Source organism: Aulonocara stuartgranti (assembly GCF_965226115.1).
Source record: "Aulonocara stuartgranti genome assembly, chromosome: 16".
Taxonomy (NCBI): Eukaryota; Metazoa; Chordata; class Actinopteri; order Cichliformes; family Cichlidae; genus Aulonocara; species Aulonocara stuartgranti.
This window is the reverse complement of record NC_138952.1, coordinates 2108658-2128488: the sequence shown is the minus strand read 5'-3', so window position 1 is coordinate 2128488 and position 19831 is coordinate 2108658. Positions and strand designations below refer to the sequence as shown.

Below are 19831 nucleotides of genomic sequence, written 5' to 3'. Positions count from 1 at the left end.
CTTAAATTTATACACCATGTCAGAAATCTGCACTGTCATGAACAAAAACTTAAGCCTAATTTTTCATGATTTGCTGAGTTAACCCTCTGAGGTCCAAAATATAACTGGCCATTTTTGATTTTACATTTGTATTTCACCTTTAAATTGCTTTATTTTATTGTTTCCCCTGCCTTGCTTGGTATCATTCTTTATAGCTCAACCTCACGGGTCTGAATTTAGTTGTTTTTTCATTGACATACTGTATTAATGCAACTGATCTGAAATCACACAAAAAACATAAAATCCTAGTAGCGTTTTTTTTTTAATTGTACAGCCATTTAAAAATGTTACAATAACTAAAATGAGAGAACAATCAGGTGTCGCAATAAGAATAACACAAATTATTTGTGCCAGTAAAAAAAAATGTTTGTCCGCCACAAGACAGAGAAGAACACCACAGACCAAAACCCTGTAGGCCCGATAACAGCAGGTGTATCACTTCTCTTTTCCACCTAGAGACAGTGTTTACATTGCAATCTGCCTTTGTGACATTCGTAAGTGCCCTCACTGACACACAAAACAAAACAACGACTACACAACACGCTAACCACACACTCCACGCTGAACGTCACAAATCTCCCACATCTCAAAACTCTCTCTCTCTCTCACTCGCTTGCTGTCTCACTGCTGACTTTAAAAACTGGTGTATTCTTACTATCATAAGCATCGCTTGCTACTGAAAACAAAAGGGGGTAACACAGAGCAATATATTCAGTTTAAGAATTTATGTTCACTGTTAACTGTAACTACGCTCAAAGTGTTAATTCTATCTTATTTTAATAAATAAAACTGTCATATGCAAAACTAGGGTGGCACGTGGGGTGGCAAGAGATCATTTTAGGGTGGCACCACCCACCCCACGCCACCCCATGCCACCTTTCTCGATCCGCCCCTGGAATCATGGGCTTGCAGGAAGCCCTTTTATGACCGAAACTCTTAAAGTTAAAAGATAATAAAACATACAATATGTTTTCACCAACCAAATCGATTTGACGTTATTTTTTGAATACATGGCTTATGAGCATGGCGGAGGTCTGTGCTTTTATTTTGAAGGGCTATTACGCTGACGCGGGTATTTTTTCATCCATACGTCTTCTTCTGGATGTGCTGGAGCCTATCACAGCTGAGAGGCTGGACAGCAGCCTGTCGCAACGTTATTTATTCGAGTCTTCATTTTTGAACTTTCACAAACAACGATTCTTTCTACCAGGCTTCTTCACGTTTCTTCACTGAGCTACGCGACATTTGATCTGTAAACATTAAAAGCTCTTAAAACGGACATTGACGCTTTTATTCTGAAAGGTTTAGCGGAAGTTTTTGTATTACCGTAACTGGGGTAGCGCGAATTGGACGAGCAAGTTTTGAGGACGAGTGAAAGTGCAGCCGAAGCTCGTAAATACGGAGAGAATGGACGGCGCTTCAATTGATAGTTTAATCCTGAAGCTCCACGACGTGAACGGAGTGAAGTTCGGGGAATACAAGCTGAAGAGCGGCCTGATGACACCCATTTATATCGACCTGAGGGTGCTCGTGTCCCACCCCGCGCTCATGAACCAGGTAACACGTGCTGTCTTCGTGACTGCAGAACAGAACAGCTTAAAGCGATACCGGACACACGAAACGTCTGCCGGATGCACTTTTTAAAGGCAAAAGTATCTGTGTAGGCACTCGTCAGTTCCTGTGTAATATTCATACTCACGTGGTTTATTTCACGGTAATGCAGCAGACACAATGACTGAGTTTCAGGGATCCCCTCCTTTCACGGAAAATAACAGTTAAAACAGATAAGACTGGACCTCTCACCAGCTAATCACTCACTCCAGCCTCAATAATCGTTACAGGAATCAGCAGCTTTCTGAAGCAATACCGCTCTTCAAGTCACTCAGGATAAGACTCATTTATTTAGATTGGCTTTTAATTAGATTTGTGCTGTGTGTTTTATTGTTAATGTATTTTATGTATTTCTGTTTTATATTACTGTGAAGCACTTTGTGGTTTTTATCCTGTGAAAAGTGCTATATAAATAAATTGATTTGATTTGATGAGCGTTTCAAACCATTCAGCCTTAAACAGCCGGTCATTTAACTGTATCAGCTTTTTAACATTTTATTAGAAGTTCATCATCTGCAACACATCACTCTAAACTGGTCTTTTTTTCTGACAACAGACCCAAACTACTGTTTTTTACTTCCAGGTGGCAAATCTCATCTACGAGCGAGTGCAGGAAGAGGGTCTGCAGTTCGACTCTGTGTGTGGGGTTCCTTACACAGCCTTGCCTTTGGCCACAATTATCTGCTCACGACATGAACTGCCCATGCTCATCAGGCGGAAGGAGGCCAAGGACTACGGTGAGCCGCTCTCAGCTGATCAGGTTTTCAAAAAAATAAAAAACAATGCTGCCACTACAGGCTCTGATTAAACTTGCTGTCCAGATGTTTGAAAAACCTGAAGCCTCAGGCAGTACCCCCGCTGAGGTGTGCATGAATACACAGGTGTCCAGTGTAGGCAGACATTAAACTCTCTGAAATCCCAGTTCAATGGTACAGAACCTGCGTAAACCAAACCTAAAAAATAAAATGCAAAGCAAGAAAGTGCATGCTTCATCTTGCATGCTGTATTGTTGGTTAATATTTCATAGTTTGAGAATTACTGTAAGTTTGTCCTTCAGTATTTGCCTGCTGTTATCTCTGCTTCAGGAACCAAACGGCTGGTGGAGGGGTCGTTCCGTCAGGGGGATACGTGCCTGATCATTGAGGACACGGTGACCAGCGGCACCAGCATCCTGGAGACTGCCGAAGTGCTCTACAAAGAGGGACTGAAGGTCCAGAATCTAACCTTACAGTAAAGATAATAATATCATAGTTACGCTGTACTGATGTCATCAAGAGCAGCAATACACAAGAATGACCTCTGACATGTTTTTATTCAAGGTGACGGATGCAATTGTGCTAATGGACAGAGAGCAAGGTGGCGTGGAGATGTTGGCATCAAAGGGAATCAAGCTCCATCCCATCATCCCCATATCTCAGCTGCTCCGTGTGCTGCAGGCAGCCGAACGCATCGACGCCCAAACCGCCCAGATTGTCCTCGAGTTCATCCGGGACAACAACACTTTCAGGTACAACTCTCCAGACGTTTTCCCCCGGTGTAGCTGGTGTGTCTGCTTGCATTACGCTACAATCTAGAAACTGTCTGGTGAAACTGTCACCTTGACTCACTCTCAGGCCCAAGAATGGCACAGACTCTCCAGCCAGCAAGAAGCTGTGTGTGGAACAGAAGCTGGAGCTCAGTTATTCAGAAAGAGCCAAGTTACCAAGTATGTAGTCTTAAATTATTTAGTTATTTCACGTCAAAACAGAGACTGGTGGTGTTTTCACTGAGCTCCACACACGTGCTGTGTCTGCTCTTGCTCTTTTATTTTCTCATTTTCTTTTCCTTCTGTTGTCTGCAGACATCCATCCTCTAGCATCAAAGCTGCTGAAGATTATGGAGGAGAAACAGTCCAATCTTTGTGTGTCTGCTGATGTAACCAGCAGCGATGAGCTGCTCCAGCTGGCCGAGTCGCTCGGTCCAAAGATCTGCATGCTGAAGACCCACGTAGACATCCTCCAGGTACAGCGGGATCAACTAAAACCTCAAATCTGTACATGCAACAAACAAACTGATGGTTTTTTTCCATATGTGTTAACAGGACTACACATTAGCCTTTATTCAGAAAATGCAGGCCGTGGCAGAAAAGCACAACTTTCTTATCTTTGAAGATCGCAAGTTCGCTGACATCGGGAACACAGTCAAGCATCAGTATGAGGGTGAGACGATTTCACGTCTTTTGGTCGTGTAAATTCAAAGTGACTTAAAAATGTCTCCAAAGTAGTCGAACGCTGTGATCTTGTCTTTTCTCCAGGTGGTTTGTACCAGATTTCATCGTGGTCCCACATAGTGAATGCCCACGCAGTGCCGGGGCCGGGAGTGGTGAAAGGTCTGAGCGCTGTAGGGAAGCCTCTGGCCCGAGGCTGTTTGCTCATAGCTCAGATGAGCTCCCAGGGATCGCTGGCTGCTGGTGAATACACGAAGGCTGTGGTGAGCTCATTTCTGTGTGCTCTTCTTCTAAGTTTGTTTACATGTGCTTTGTGTTCTTTTCAGTTTACAGCTGCTTTGTGTTTTCATAGGTGCAAATGGCAGAGGAGCACTCGGACTTTGTGATTGGGTTTATCTGTGGCACTAAACTCACAGAGAGGCCAGAGTTCATCCACATGACCCCCGGGGTGCAGATGCAGGCTGGAGGTAAGTCTGACAGCTTTTACTGAACTTTGAGCTGACGTTTCTTTGTTTATCATCATTTTTTCCACTTATATTCATCATACTAAAAGAACTACGAAGTGAGTTGTGAATGCACTGTCTATATGAAATCCACCCTACTGAAGATACATGGATACACAGTGCATGCACTCAGTGCTACATCCCTTGTTGTTGTAACCCGAGGAATCACACACGTCCCATCAGGAGATTCAGAGAGTTGTGTTAACTCGTTCGAGGTTTTTATAAAGTTCAGGCCAAACTGCACCTCAGGCAGCCTTGCACTCCGCTTTTTGCCTCTTTATGGTGCCATGACTCATTTCTAACACAGGGTGGTGCTGTAGTACATGAAACTAGTGCCGCCCCTGCTATTGCTGATCTCCCAAAGTCTGTATCAGTCTCCTCTAAACCTACTTTCCCTTCTCTCGGCCTCCCTCCCCCCTTACAGGAGATTTGCTGGGCCAGCAGTACACCACTCCAGAGGAAGTTATCTACAGCAAAGCCTCTGATGTCATCATCGTGGGACGAGGCATTTTGGCAGCCTCTGATAGGGTGGAAGCTGCGGAGTTGTACAGGAAGTCGGGCTGGGATGCTTACAGAAAGAGAGTGGGCCAGAGCAGCATCTAAGTAACTCTCTGACTCGAGTTTCAGAGTGCACCTGTGACGAGGACCTGTGCAGCTGATCAGAGTGTTTTGAAGGCAGCGTGTAATTATGCACACGCTACCGTTCACTTCAGGTATCACTGCCACATCAGTGTGCAACACTACAGTGTTTGACACTTGGAGCGTGTTCTTGGCAGGTGTGCGTTTTACTGTTGATCTGCTGCTTTAAATGTTTGTGATTCATTCCTTTTAAATTTGTTGCACAACTTGAACTGATTTCTAATCTCAATGTTTTTTCTGATCAGGTTTCAGTAGTTGGTTTTAAATAATGGATTGAGGTCATTCCTCCGGTCTGAGTACTACAGTGACGATTTCGAAATGGAGATTCACTTAAAATAGTGCAGGATGTCTCTTACAGCACGAAAAAGTAGCTCTGTGTATGTCACAAAACCACCACCCCTTGCATGCTGTTATATCAGTGCTAAAACACTAGATAAAAATGCTACAATATTTTGTGGGGGTGGTGTGACTGTGAGCTCTGTCTCCTGCGTTTGAATCACCAGCCAGCAGGGGGCTCTGTTTGGGGTTTGTTCCTTCTTTCTGGGCTTCCAGGGGTTCTCTCCGACTTCCTCCCGCACTCCACAAACTTGGGATACCCTCCAATCCCTGCGTGACCCTGAATTGGAGGAGAAGAAGAAGAAGAAGAAGGACGCTGTGTAATATTTCAAGCTTCAAGTTCAGGGCATTTTTAATTCACAGAGGTTCTTCATTAGTCTTCACGTGTTCACAAACAGCGTAAATCCCATGAAGGAGCCTTATAACTGCACCTGCGTGTACTGTTGGTGGATTTTGCAGTTAGTCACAGCGCTGAACAAACTGAATGATGATTTAACTCTTGATTTTGGGAAATACTTAATTTTAGGTACTACGGACCCGCTCAACAATGTTTTAACCCCTGCACTTGTTTGGTTATTAGTTGATTATTAACCTCAGATTACTGTGACTTGGACGAGGGAAAGCTGAATGGAGCTCATACCTGTCTCTATTAGATCTATTGTCTGCCGTCCTTATCGTTTCACATACATAAATAAATGATCTTTATATAAATTTATGACTCTTCTTTCTAAAGACATTAGCTAGCTTGTGCCTTGGAGCCACGGCGGTTGCAGGGCAGGCACTACATGAGATAAAGGAGCTTCATATTAGAGTCAGTAGTTTTATTCTTTTGATGCTTTTCACCTCTGCAGATGGTTTTCACACCACAGGCAAATTCTTTTTCAATGAACTGTAAGAACAGTAACTAAATAAGTAGGACGAAGAAATGCATTTCAGGAAGAGGAATCATTCATGAATATGCCATTGTTTAGAGCACAGAGATGATGTTGATGATGATCCCTGTTTGTTGTCCTCAAAGTCGAAGGTGGTGCTTCTGTGACTCTCACGGGTTTTTCCAGTTCCTCTCACAGGTGACGGTTCCTGCATACAAAAGAAATGGTGCCCACTGGTTTTAAACTTCCCCAAGTGTAACTTCACCAATAATAATAATTTAGAAAAGGGTTTCTCTTACTAAGCCATCAAATAAAAGCATGGAAACAGTGTGTGTCATATGGTTATAAAAAACAGGCAAATGCAGAGATTTGCATTTAAATAAAGTGTCTCTTGTCTTAATCATATGTGACCTGGTTGTGGTTACGTTCACCGTCAGTATGCAAAGGCCCATTTTGAGGCAGGAAAAACCCTGCAGATGTCCGTTTAGATTAAAATGTGGGGAATTTGGAGGCCACAATAACACCTTGAAGTCTTTTTGAATTTTTCTTTTTTTGGAAACCACAATGTTTTTTTCCCCATGTGGAAGCGTACGTCGTGCCATGGAACATCACGCTTCTTGTGCTGGCTTTCCTTCTTCCCATAATGCAAACTGCTGTGATGCGCAGTCACCTCGTCACCCATATGATGTCAAAGAATGTCTAGATGGACACAGTCAAACAGTCAGGTCTCTCACATGCCCAGTGTAGGTCGTTTGGTCATGTAATTAAAAACTCTGTGTGTGCTAATATGCACTGTGACACCAGCACTGAGGGTTTCACTGTGTGGTGCTGCTCCTGTGGGATTGTACTGTCCATGCACACTCATGAGCTCTGGGTGTCCATGACCCTTGGCACCGGTTCACCGGTTGTCTTTTCTTGGACCTCTACACTCAGAAAACTAAAGGTGCCAACTGGACCCAAAAGTGGTTCTTTAGACTGATGCCATAGAAGATGCCACAAAGAACCTTTCAAACAATGGTTCTTTGAAGAACCTTTAAAGTCACCCCAAAGAACCATCAAGAAAAGGTTCTTTGGGATGCCTTTAATGGTTTTTCAAAGAACCTTTTTTTCAAAAGGTTCTTTAAAAACCATTTTAAAGAACCTTTTTTGAGTGGTTCTTTAAAGAACAATTTTAAATCTTTCAAAATAAAATGTATCATAAATTGGATCTGAGTACAGTCAAATAAATACGAGCACAGCATAGACATATATCAATGGTTTCGTAGTTACCAAAAGCTAAAAACGCATTTTAACCCTCAGCACAACATCACTACTAATACATGTCACATATTATTTAAACAGTAATAATTCAATATTTTTACTATACTATAAATAAATATATATAAATACTATATCTATAGATAACGCAACAATTATTACATGTATTAATAACACCTGCAGTTGTTTCAGTTTTTCACAGGTGTTTCCTGTCAGCTGGTCAACCTCACTCAGGTGGACATCCATATCAGCCAACCAAACGACAAGCTCCTCCCTCTGTGCTCCTACTGAGACAAAGAGCTGAGAGAGAGAGAAACGGGGTCAGTTATTAGTGATGGGATTTCCGGCTCTTTTTAGAGAGCCGGGTCTTTCGGTTCGGCTCACTAAAAAGAGCCGGCTCTTTCGGCTCCGAACCGGCTCTTCAGGTTGTTTTGTTGCTTTAATTTATTATTAACAATAATATAAAATTATGCACAAAAGGAATTACTAACGTAAAAAAAAAGTGGTTTTATTTGTATATGTTTATATATAAATATATGCGGTGGCCCCTAGAGACAAAACATGTACAAACTCCAAAACACATTTCTAGCATGAACTGAACTTCCAAAGCAGAGCTACTAGATCACTTAAATTACACAATTGAAAGCATGTGTGTATTGTTTGTGTATTTATACACAGGCACTCATATATATTCAAATAATTAAAAAAAAAAAGTTCATTTACCTGTTACTACCACACACCAAATCCGGTCGTTGGTACTTGCTGGCTTGTGTAGCCACTAGGTAACAAAAGCTCAACACTGCGCCCAGCATCCTGGAGCACTTCTGTTGTCTTTTGTACGTGTTTTGGAGTTTTTACGTGTTTTGGAGTTTGTACGTGTTTTTACGTGTTTTGGAGTTTGTACATGCTTCAGAGTTCGTACGTGATTTGAAGTTTGTATGTGCTTTGTCTCTAGGGGCCACCGTAAATATACTTTTATTTATTCACTCCACATAAAATGTAATAAATAAATCATATAATACAAAAATCAACTATTCACATTTCAACTTTTAACTATTTAAATTTTCAGCTTTTTCCTTTTACAAATTTAAAGTGAAAACAACACAAAACACTGCAAACCACAACACAATTAAATATAAATTATAATATGAAAACAAAAAGAAGATGCATATTCTCTGTCATATGGACCTGCATGAATAAATTTTCTGAATCCTTTATCATCTGCAACCGAAAATAGTTGTGGATGATTACTATACCTTTCTAATGTGACGTTGTTGTCCCTGCCTCTCTTTCTCTTTCTCTCTCTCTCCCTCTGGCTCTGTTCCTGTGCTACTGAGTGTAACTACCGCCCCTCCCCCCTCTGCCCAGCGTAAAGCACAAGGCTCACGTGCGAAGTGAAGCGGAAAAAAAGTGCGAGAGAGAGAGAGAGGGTGAGAGAAAGAAAAAAAAACCCACATGACGGCTCGCGATAAGGAGCCGGCTCGCGTCGTTCACGTCAAAGAGCCGGCTCTAAGAGCCATTTCGTTCGCGAACGACCCATCACTATCAGTTATAAAGAAGAGAGAAGAGTGAAACCCTCCTCAGAAGGTCTGACTCGCATACCTGCAGTCGACCTGATGGACTCCAGTTTGGCGTTCACGTCATCCCAGTGGCGGCCGCACTCCCTCGTCAATGCCAGCAGCCGAGTCTGCAGGGTGCCCCTGTTCGACTCCTCCTGGTCAGGCTCTCCAGCTGGATGAGCCGAGGTCCTGCCTCTCGCCGCCTCTGAACACACAAGCACAAATTGCATCTGAAGCAGGGGGTGCAGCTTTTTTTTGTTTTGCTATTCTTTTCTAAATCCAGGCTTGATCACGTGGAGGTATTTGGAAAACTTTTCTGGCGAGATTGTTGTCTTGCAGAAAGTCAAATCAAATGTATGCGATACACAATCACTTCACAAGAACACATTATTAAAAAAAGTCCAGTTCTTGCCTGATTTTAAGTGAATTCTGCATCAAAACAGGGTAACAGAATTAAAACGAGTGTTTGCAGCAAATGTGAGCACAAAGCCTCACTTTGTACCAGCCTGCTATTACAGTTCTCCTCTATGCAGACAACTTTCCTGTTTTCAAGGCACAACTTGGAGCTGCTGTACAAATCTTATGGATACACACTAAATGAAACAATAGTGTGCACGACTCCAGATTCGGATCCCTCGTCCTAACATGGTCCCAAAAGGCTCACAAAAAACACCATAGCAACAGCAATAAAGCAAATGTTGAGGCTTCAAAATACAAAGTTCATAAACCAATGGCTGACATGGGTTTTATCATAGGGGTGATAAATATATAACATATTGTCGTAAGACTAAAAGTATAATACGGATTTTAGTCTGAGAGATTTGATGTTCATTCGCCTGCAGGTGCACTTTACCTGACTGCTCCGCTTTCCACAACGTTTTGCACATCACTATCTAATACAGGAAGTAGGTGAACTAAAACAAGTCATCTTTCTCTGTGAGAGGACCATATTAATGAAACCAACCCCAATGACACCATAGAGATCACTAAAGATGCTCCTGCTGCTTTTCTTCCTCCTCATCCTAAGCTTCCTTCTCCTTGTCCTCGACTTCCATCCCACTGTAATTTAATCAAAGGCTACGTTCACACTGCAGGCGAAAGCGCATCAAATCCGACTTTTCTGACCCTATGCGACCCATATCCGATCATGCTATGACAGTGTCAACTGTACAAGTTCGATAGTTTTAAATCCGAAATGGGTCACTTTCGTATGTGGTCCTGAATCCGACACATATCTGATGTTTTAGAAAGCGACTGCTGTTTGATGGTCAGGTCGCATTAAATCCGTCTTTTACGTCACTGACACAAGACAGACGCCAACTATCAGCGCCAGAGAAGACGACGTGAACGCTTCCTGTCCATCCAGTGAAACTGTTGAGAAGACGACGTTGGAGAAACGTGAACATTTTCTTTGTACTGTATAATCTGCAGCTATCCTTTGAAGCAGCGCTCCTCTAAAACAGCAACAAGGGTCATTATTAGGCCAAATGTAAATAACAAAATAACTTTATAACTTAAAGCAAAATTGGGAAACGTAAAGTCCGAAACAAGTCTTTATATTAAGGTGCATCAGTCAAACTGTTGTTCTGGGTCTAAACTGAGCGCGTTGTGTGTGACGTCTTCTTTTGCGCATGCAAATAGTATAGTAAATAGTAATATTTTATTAAAATTTCAAACTAAAGTACAGTATTTGAATGTGTGCATTGTGTCTACTGTTTGTTAACTGACAATATTCATAAACATCTTAATAACAAATTCCATATTCTATTACCACATTATTTGTGATCAATGGGTTGGCGGGGTTAGGGGTGTGTGTGTGTGTGTGTGTGTGTGTGTGTGGGGGGGGGGGGTCTTTAGGCTTTGGCCCCCACACCTGCCACCAGTATATTTTTAAGCAAGTATTTCTAACTTTTAATTGAATATTCAGTTTCCTACCATCTGCTCTTAAAGGGTAACCTGAGGGAGGTAACCCACCCTCCCCCTTCGCACACACATGCACACAAACAAAACACAGTAGAATTCACACACAGTAGAATTCACAGCCTCATTATAGTGAATAAATATTTATGCCATTTTACACCATCAAACTTAGACAGCTAAGGATGAAGAACCTTTGGTTCTTTAAAGAACCATTTGTAATAGCTGAAGAACCATCTACAAAATAAAAAGGTTCTTTGACATAGGATGGTTCTTTAAAGAACCACGAAGACATCTGAAGAACCATTTAAGAACCATAATGTTTCTGAGAGTAGTGGCAAGTATACAAGCAGTCCTCATCAACCACTGAATCTTACAAACCCATAACACAACTTAATGTGTTTTGTTAGTAATACCTTTTAAATACCTTAATTTTTAATACTTTCTAAAGCAAATTGCTTATCAGTGTGAAGCAGCCTTATTAAAGAAAAGCCTTGTGGTGTCAAATTTTCTCTATAACAGCCACAAAAGATAAAAGTCTTTCCAAGGATCTCTCCTTTTAACCTATAGAAACATGAAAATAGGAAAACAAGTTTATCACAAGATCATAACAAGAAGTTAAAACTAGAGTCCACAGCAGAATAAGCTGTTTGACATTGGCAGAGAAGATTTAACGAGGTTTTCATGGGCACAACCTACATACGCAGCTCTGCTGCTCAACCAACAAATGCATTTTCCCACAAATGTAGCTCCATTAAAGGGGAAACAAACAGACCTTCCAACAGTACAAGATTTACTGCCAAGAAGCAGTTACAGCAAAGAAATCATCACCCAAACACACACTTCACTACACACTTCCTCACTTTTTATATCATAAATTTATATCAGTGCACTTTGTATTGTACAGGTGAGAGCCTATAATATTATTCAGAGAACCTGGATGATTACCTATGAGGAAGAACTTGGCTACAGAGGGTAGAAAAAGGTCCCTTTGAACAGGAAGCCTCTGAAGGGTAGCCATCTGCCTTTCCAGTGGAGTGAGAAGAAAGCCGTGTGAATAGAAGAGCACTGAGAGACAACAACATGAGAATAAACAGGTGGGTGGGCTGGTAGGGACAGTTCAGCGATATAGATGAGCGGGAGCTTTAGTACAATAATCCAAAATCATTTGTATCTATTTTTTTCCTGACGTTGTAGTTTTCAGATTTAGATATACTGGACTCACTGAAATATCTGAATGAATGAATACATCTAAACACTAATATCCTTTCCAGTGTTCTCTTTGGGTAAATGTGTATGAAGATATGTTTCCTGGTGGATTTCCCACCAAATTTAAACACCAAACTTTTCCTCCACTAACTCTGAGACGATTTTCCCTCAGAGTTACAGAGCTAGGTGTGTCGCTCTGCAGCAGAAAGTTATTTGCAAGGCAGATAATATGAAAATGATTCCCACACGGACGCTGAATGAGACAAAACGAGCAGGTTGGCAGGTAGCTACGTTACAATGAACCCTTTTACAGTTCAGTGCAGGCACAAAGGTCGTTGCCCGGCACGGAGAAGAGGAGGGAGGGGGGGCTTTGGATGGAGAAAAGGCGTTAGTAAGAATAATTCATTTTGTGTGGGTGTTTGGTGTGACCTCCCATCAACACACACACACACACACGTAGAGACAACCCTCCCCCTTTATGTCAATATTGGATCAGAGTAACGCACCATGCGACAGGTGTCTGTGCCTGCCCCGAGGATCCACTTTGAGGGGTGGAGAAAGGAAAAGAGTGAGCCAGTGGAGAGAGAGAGCGTGTAGAGGTATAAAAGGTGAGGTCTGAGGCTGCGCCTGCTATTATTTCTTTGCTTCTTCTAAAGGTAAGCTTTGAAGCTCCTCACTCGTTCCCTTTCAGACAATCCATTCTGACAACTTTTGCTTGGTGCTGTAACTTTTTAAAATCTTCTCCTAAAGGTTGAACATGAAGAAGCCAGCTGATTTATGCCCATCACATCCCTCTCTGGACCGACTTACGCTGTGACCTTTCCCCGTTTATCCGTATTTGCTTCACGTTGAGCCTCACGTACAATACCTGAAGATGAAGTTTTGTTCGTTCGGCTCGCGTTACGCAGGTACGGGTTGGCAACCGGAAAAGGCACAAGGATGACTTTTAGTTAGGGAAGATCACTGGGAAGCCTTTAAATGAGACGAATGATAATGTTGTTTCCTGCAACCAGTTCAAGGTGTTTTCATTGAATGTCCCAAAGGGGTAAGGACAGGTAGCTGAGTCAAAGTGTGGCCTTTGTTTTAGTAACTCCAGGGTGTTGTACATATCACTGAACAGGTAGATTGTCTCATTTGCATACAGCTGGCAGCAGGCAACGCTCTAAAGAAAGCAGTGGCAGCAGAAGCAGCTCACTACCTGACTGAACAAGTAACAATCATTCAAAGTCTGACGGGCAAAGACTCTTTTGTTGCCTCTGTGTTTGTTTAGAAAGGAACAAAGGTGCTCTGATGCTATAATAGATGTTGCAGTTTAAATCTGACATGTACTGTATATGTCTTTTCTTTTTTTTTTACTGAAAAAGTAAAGATATCTAAGTAAGACTATGTATCCCAGACTCAACTCAATCCACATGTTCTGTCAAAAGCAGCCGCCTTAAACAGACACACCTGTCTGCTCACAGCAGCAGTAACAGCGTCAGTGACACACGCTATCACTGCTGCAAACGTGGGTAACTGACACTGGGACTGGGTCCAAGTAATAATCACTCACTGTTTTTTTTGTTTTTTTGGCGGGGGGAGGGGGGGGGTCAGTCAGTGGTTGAACCTGTCTTTGTGTGTTTGCCTAAACTGCCCCAGAGTGACACGAGTACGCACGGAGAAGGCTGACATTTACAGCGGCAGGGATCCGTAATTCCCTTTAGTGCTTTTTTTGATAATCATTTTCCTATTGGCACATTCATGATGACAGAACGTGTTTTCCACTGGAGGTCTGTATGTCACCATCCATCTCTTACGTCATAAAGAGAGACTGCAGGCAAGCACCAGAGAGCAGAGAGATGGGCTTAATGGGACGTTATGTTAGCCATTGACTAAACATTAACCACACACACACACACACATGGCAGACATCTGATAGAAGCCATCTGTTATTTAGAAACTGTGATGCATTATTAAGCCACCCCAATCCTAATATTCATGTTTTCGTTATTTTGTCTTACACTGAACATTATTTACACCTTTGTAGCATAAAGTGCTGTTTTGATCCACTAGCCTGAAGGCAGAGCTATAAGCTGTGCCCTGGGTGACGAATAAAGAGCTAAAAACACAAATTTTTATTACATATTTAAAAAAAAAAGTTTACACATCTAGTTCAACTATAGTACCCCCCCCCCCCCCCCCCCGAAAAAAACCCCTAAATCTACCAAACACTTAATTAAAACATACAAACTTTGTTTAACATCAGAGAAAAATGCATTGAACCTTAATTATACAGATACAGTTGTAGATTCTTTCTAGGATTTCTAGGACTTCCTTGTGGCTCAAATGTTAAAGACTGTATAATTTTGTAATTAAGCTCTTTTGTGCTCCTTTTGCTATATTGTCCCTGCTAAATAGCACACACTCCTAATAAACTCCAAAAATACCTCATTTTTGCAGGATGGCTTGTGAGCAACATCATGAGAAAGCCTGTCCTGCATGTCATTCTTTACCTGAGAGCCTATTTGCCTCAGCTCGAATCGCCAGTCAATATTTGTTTAAAACCAGAGGAAGGGTAAGCTCACACTCCTCAGTATCCTGGTTACCTTGTCCCGACTGGTCCTGCTGCTGCTGCACCCTTCCAAGCAGCTCCAGCAGCTGCATTAGTTGCAGGTAATTTGTTTAGGAGTCACCGTGGAGGCCGGGCCACCTGGCTGGAACGAGTTGAAATAAACATAATGCCACAGTCATGAGTTTGGACCTGTTGGTTTTATCACCAGCGGCTCCCTCACTAACATATTTCCTCCACAGAAGATGAAGGAGAATTTTATTTGTATCACAAATGCATATTGTGTAAGACGACGTTACTCAGTAGCTCAGTCCTGTTATTGCTCCTCACGATGAATTTAGTTTTTTACTGAAGATTTAAAGCATGTTCGTATATCATGTAGCCCCTCACTCATGTTGCTAGCAGTTAGAAACAGTACTGTGAAAAAGTATTTGCTCTTTTCCCCACTGATAATTTAATTTTGCATATTTGTCACATTTACAAGTTTCAGATCAAATAATTTGTAATATAATTATTAGTTATTAGCTTAATGAGTCCCCATTAAATCAAGAAATCACTTAAACAGAAGCTGTCTAACAAAGTGAAGTAGGCCATAAGAACTCAAAGAGCAGCACATCATGCCACAATCTAAAGAAACAGCTGAGAAACAAAGTCACTGACACCTGTCGGTCTGGGAAGAGTCACAAAGCCAGTCTAATTCAATTCAATTTTATTTATATAGCGCCAAATCACAATAAAAGTCGCCTCAAGGCGCTTCATAGATACAGAGAAAAACCCAACAATCATATGACCCCCTATGAGCAAGCACTTTGGCGACAGTGGGAAGGAAAAACTCCCTTTTAACAGGAAGAAACCTCCAGCAGCACCAGGCTCAGGGAGGGGCGGGGCCATCTGCTGTGATTGGTTGGGGTGAGAGAAGGAAGACAGGATAAAGACATGCTGTGGAAGAGAGACAGAGATTAATAACAGATATGATTCAGTGCAGAGAGGTCTGTTAATACATAGTGAGTGAGAAAGGTGACTGGAAAGGAAAAACTCAATGCATCATGGGAATCCCTCAGCAGCTTACACCTATTGCAGCATAACTAAGGGAGGATTCAGGGTCACCTGGTCCAGCCCTAACTATATGCTTTAGCAAAAAGGAAAGTTTGAAGCCTAATCTTGAAAGTAGAGATAGTGTCTGTCTCCTGAATCCAAACTGGAAGCTGGTTCCACAGAAGAGGGGCCTGAAAACTGAAGGCTCTGCCTCCCATTCTACTTTTAAATACTCTAGGAACAACAAGTAGGCCTGCAGAGTGAGAGCGAAGTGCTCTAATAGGGTGATATGGTACTACAAGGTCATTAAGATAAGATGGGGCCTGATTATTTAAGACCTTGTATGTGAGGAGCAGGATTTTGAATTCTGGATTTAACAGGAAGCCAAAACAGGAGAAATCTGCTCTCTTTCTAGTCCCTGTCACGACTCTTGCTGCAGCATTTTTGGATTAGCTGAAGGCTTTTCAGTGAGTTTTTTGGACATCCTGATAATAATGAATTGCAGTCGTCCAGCCTGGAAGTAATAAGGCTTTGTGGCTCCAGTGAACAGTGCTGAAGCTTTCCAGGAGCTCAGAGAAGAGCCCAGAACAACATCTAAAGAACTTCAGGCCTCACTTGGCTCAGAAAGGGACCGGGAAAAAATATCCTCCGTGGGAGAGTCCAAGGAGAAAAGCACTGCTGATTTTTCTGCCAAAAAACATCTGGATAATCCCTGAGACTCCTGGGAAAATATTCTGTGGACTGACGAGAAAGGCTGAACTTTCTAGAAGGTTTGAGTTCCGTTACAACTGGATCAAATCAACAGAATTTCATAACAAGAACATCAGAGCAACAGTTGAACATGGTGGTGGTTGTGAGATGGTCTGTGGCTGCTTTGCTGCTTCAGGACCGGGACAACATGGATTCTGCTCTCTGCCAGAGGAGTGGGCCACCAGTTTGTGCCCTGAAGCTCAAGAGCACTTGGGTTATGCAGCAGGACAATGATCCAAAATTCAGCACCAGTCTCTTATGAAACATCTGGCTCAAACAGATACGTACTGACCACGCTGTCCTGCTGAACAGTGAGCAGTTACTGTAGGAGAGAAAGGGAATATGGTAGCAGTTCACTCAGTTTCAAACAGTGACTGTTGCAAATGGAGGCTTTCATTTGACTAAAAAACCTAAATAAATGAAAGATTCACTTGTACCAGAATAACTGGAAAAGGTTGGAGGAGGAGAGAAATACCTGCTGATAGGACAGCACTTCATAGTGCAGCTGGACAATGATCCAACCCAAGAGTTCATCAGTGCTTTACAGAAACTGAAGACAAATCTGAAGACATGGAGACACACGCAAATAAGCAGCAACTGAAGTAGGCATATAGTAACGTTCATGGGTTTAAGAATTCATGCATTCATGCAAAGGATGAAGTTTGTCCAATTACTCTTGAGCCTCTACACATAAACAGGCTTTATTTTGGAAGACTTGATGAAATGATTTTGGCTAAACCTGGAAGGCTGCACTTCAATCACAGCTTGATTATCTGATATAAAACGTGGTGTGCTGTGCAGAAGCAAAGTTACAAGAACGATGTCATCGACTAAAACAGCTGTGGAGCTAGGCTACCTGTCAGCATTACTAACTGTGTCTCACATTTTTTCACCTCGAGCCCACTGTGGCATCTTTGTAAGTCCCTCCTTCTTTCATATCATCTTTTCAACGTACAGCTTGCTGGGTCTGAATGTCAGGGTGTCTTGGAGAGTTGGTGCATGTGCCAACCTGGCACACCTTACTACATTACTTCCTTGACTTACTCTGGGGCTCTGCTTGTACCTGCTTGCTGTATCATTGTTGGTTAAGCTGACTGGTTACCGTCCACCTGGGTAAGTTTGTCTGCCCAATCAGAGTAACACAGATAACATGCAAATATGCTAACATTAGTATCTACATTATGCCACTCTGTATCTCACTTAAACTGTTAGAAATAAATAAATGAAATGTATTTTACCTGCTGAGAAAGTTACCATGTTGGTAACGAGCTTACTTCTCAACCTGTAGATCTCTACACCTCACACCTCCACTGTATGACATTCCTATATTTCATACTTAATTCAAGTGGCTTACACTAATGCAAGCAAACAAAGGTCAAAGCAATCTGAAACTCTGCTTGTAATCGCAGCTTATGGTGGAAACTTTCAGGCCTTCTTGCTTGAAAAAGCCCTGCCTACCAGACATGGGTCATATTTTCTTATCTGAACATACAATTTCCTTTAAAATACACCGTTTTCAGGCCACCTCATCTGCAGAGTCTGTGTGAGAGGAAGCAAACATTAGCGCACAGCAAACATAGTATTTGAATGGTACTCAGCATGTCTGCTGGAGCTGCTGTTTATACCTTTGCAATTTACTTTGCAGTGTATTTAAACACGTGCGTGAGTTATTCTCTGTAAATGTTACTAACTCATTCACTGTTTTCCAGTATTGATCCGCTCATGCAAATGCCCGAGTGAAATGCCCAAGCACATGTATCATTAGCATATTTTTAGGCTGTTCTGGAGTCATCCTGTTGTTACAGTTACATCCTGTTTTGCTCTTCCTCATGTTTTGTCCTGATCCACAGCGCAGTAAGTGCTGCATATAGAAAAAAAGGGGCAGCTACAACATTTTATATTGACTTTATGAATAAAACTTCACTGGGCTTGTCTGTTTCCTAGCTGCCTCTGCTGTGACCCTCTGCAGGGTTATACTGTATTAGTGCTATTAAGACAAGCGTTTGTGTCTGTTCAGCAGGAACATGATTACATTTGTGCCGTCTGCCAAACTGCTCAGTACTATCTGTAAATGGATGAGCGGAGTGAGGGGCTGCGTGTATGTGCTGCCTGTAGGCTATGTGCTGTTTCCTCTGACAGTTACTGATAATGAAAACTCATGCAAATGCCCAAGGCCTGTTCTCTCGCTCCCTCGGCTGGTCCTTGCCTCGGCTCTGTCGTGGCAGGGTGAGTGTTAATATTTTAAGTCCTCAGTCTCTGAAGAGTTGGCTGAACAAGCTGCTGGGTTTCTATTTTGAACTCAAATAAAAGAAAATGAGTTTTATCTCGGCACTTTGTCTAACTCCCTCAGGCAAACTTGCTTCTTTTGTGTTTGATCTGTCTGCTCAGACACCTGAATGATAACAGCAGCGTGCGCGCGTGAGCCTGTCGTCACAATTTAATCGTAATTGTCTACAGAAAACAATTACTATATATATATATGTATTTTTTTTAATTTTTTTATTTATTTTACCGTGTAAATCAACTACTTGGATGTCCCTCCTGTCAGAGCAGCGGGGGCAAGAGGAGGCGTTACAGCAGATGTCCTGTTCACATCATCCTCACCTGGATTAGTCTCCAGGGTAACGTTCCACCTGAAGGAGGGCATTTATTCAGGGCAGTGTGTGTGTGTGTGTGCGTGTGTGCGCAGGTGCGTTCACTCACTATTCAAATAGTCCATACTCAAATTGACCCAGAAAACAAGCAGTGTTAATACACTCAGGGACAGACATCTGGAATATAACATTATACTCCAAAATATAGGTACTGATCTATTTAAATGTAGATATGTTTGAGAAGTTGTATTTAAATATTAAACTATGTGTTTAATATCTATTTTTGCCATTAGTTTCACAAACGTCACTTTTATCCCAATGCAGAATGCAGAATTGGAAGGACAGGGCTGGTAAACAACACTGAAACATTTATTTACACTTTCCCAGTAAATACTACTCCTCGCTCCATCACGCCCCTCGGTGCCTCTGTTTAATAGTAAAAAGGACCGTTATACCAAGCAGTTTGCTGGTGCATAAAAATTACCACCAGAATCTACTTTAATTATTTAAATAATTATTGTTATTATTTATTATTTATTATTATTTTGTTATTTATTTAATTATTGTTAAATAAAAAAACACACGTGGATGTGTGTTAATATTGTGTAATACCAAATTTAAGCCTCAGGAAAGCGTACGTGGGGGTGGTAGCTGGCACAGAGTCCTGTGAAATAATCAAATGTTCCATGACCTTTAGCCAGCAATGCAGAGCGGTCATCAGATAATAGCTCTCAGTGTATTTGCCACCGATATTTT

At 41.9% G+C, this 19831-nt stretch overlaps 1 protein-coding gene across 1 annotated transcript; it reads left to right on the top strand.

The window, feature by feature from the left end:
- The first annotated feature begins 1132 nt into the window (after positions 1-1132).
- umps (uridine monophosphate synthetase) lies at positions 1133-6045 on the top strand. Its single transcript, XM_082508229.1, has 10 exons — positions 1133-1596; positions 2234-2387; positions 2736-2860; positions 2970-3157; positions 3264-3355; positions 3491-3651; positions 3731-3848; positions 3944-4119; positions 4209-4323; positions 4784-6045. The coding sequence occupies exons 1-10, from the start codon at positions 1447-1449 to the stop codon at positions 4960-4962; spliced, it is 1458 nt and encodes a 485-aa protein (XP_082364355.1). The 5' UTR covers positions 1133-1446; the 3' UTR covers positions 4963-6045.
- The last annotated feature ends 13786 nt before the right edge of the window (positions 6046-19831 follow it).

Bases quoted from the DNA above. Each gene is read 5' to 3' on its own strand.
- umps (XM_082508229.1), top strand. From the start codon at position 1,447: ATGGACGGCGCTTCAATTGATAGTTTAATCCTGAAGCTCCACGACGTG. The intron at 1,597-2,233 runs GTAACACGTGCT...TTTTACTTCCAG, and splicing joins ACCCCGCGCTCATGAACCAG to GTGGCAAATCTCATCTACGA. The intron at 3,356-3,490 runs GTATGTAGTCTT...TGTTGTCTGCAG, and splicing joins AGAAAGAGCCAAGTTACCAA to ACATCCATCCTCTAGCATCA.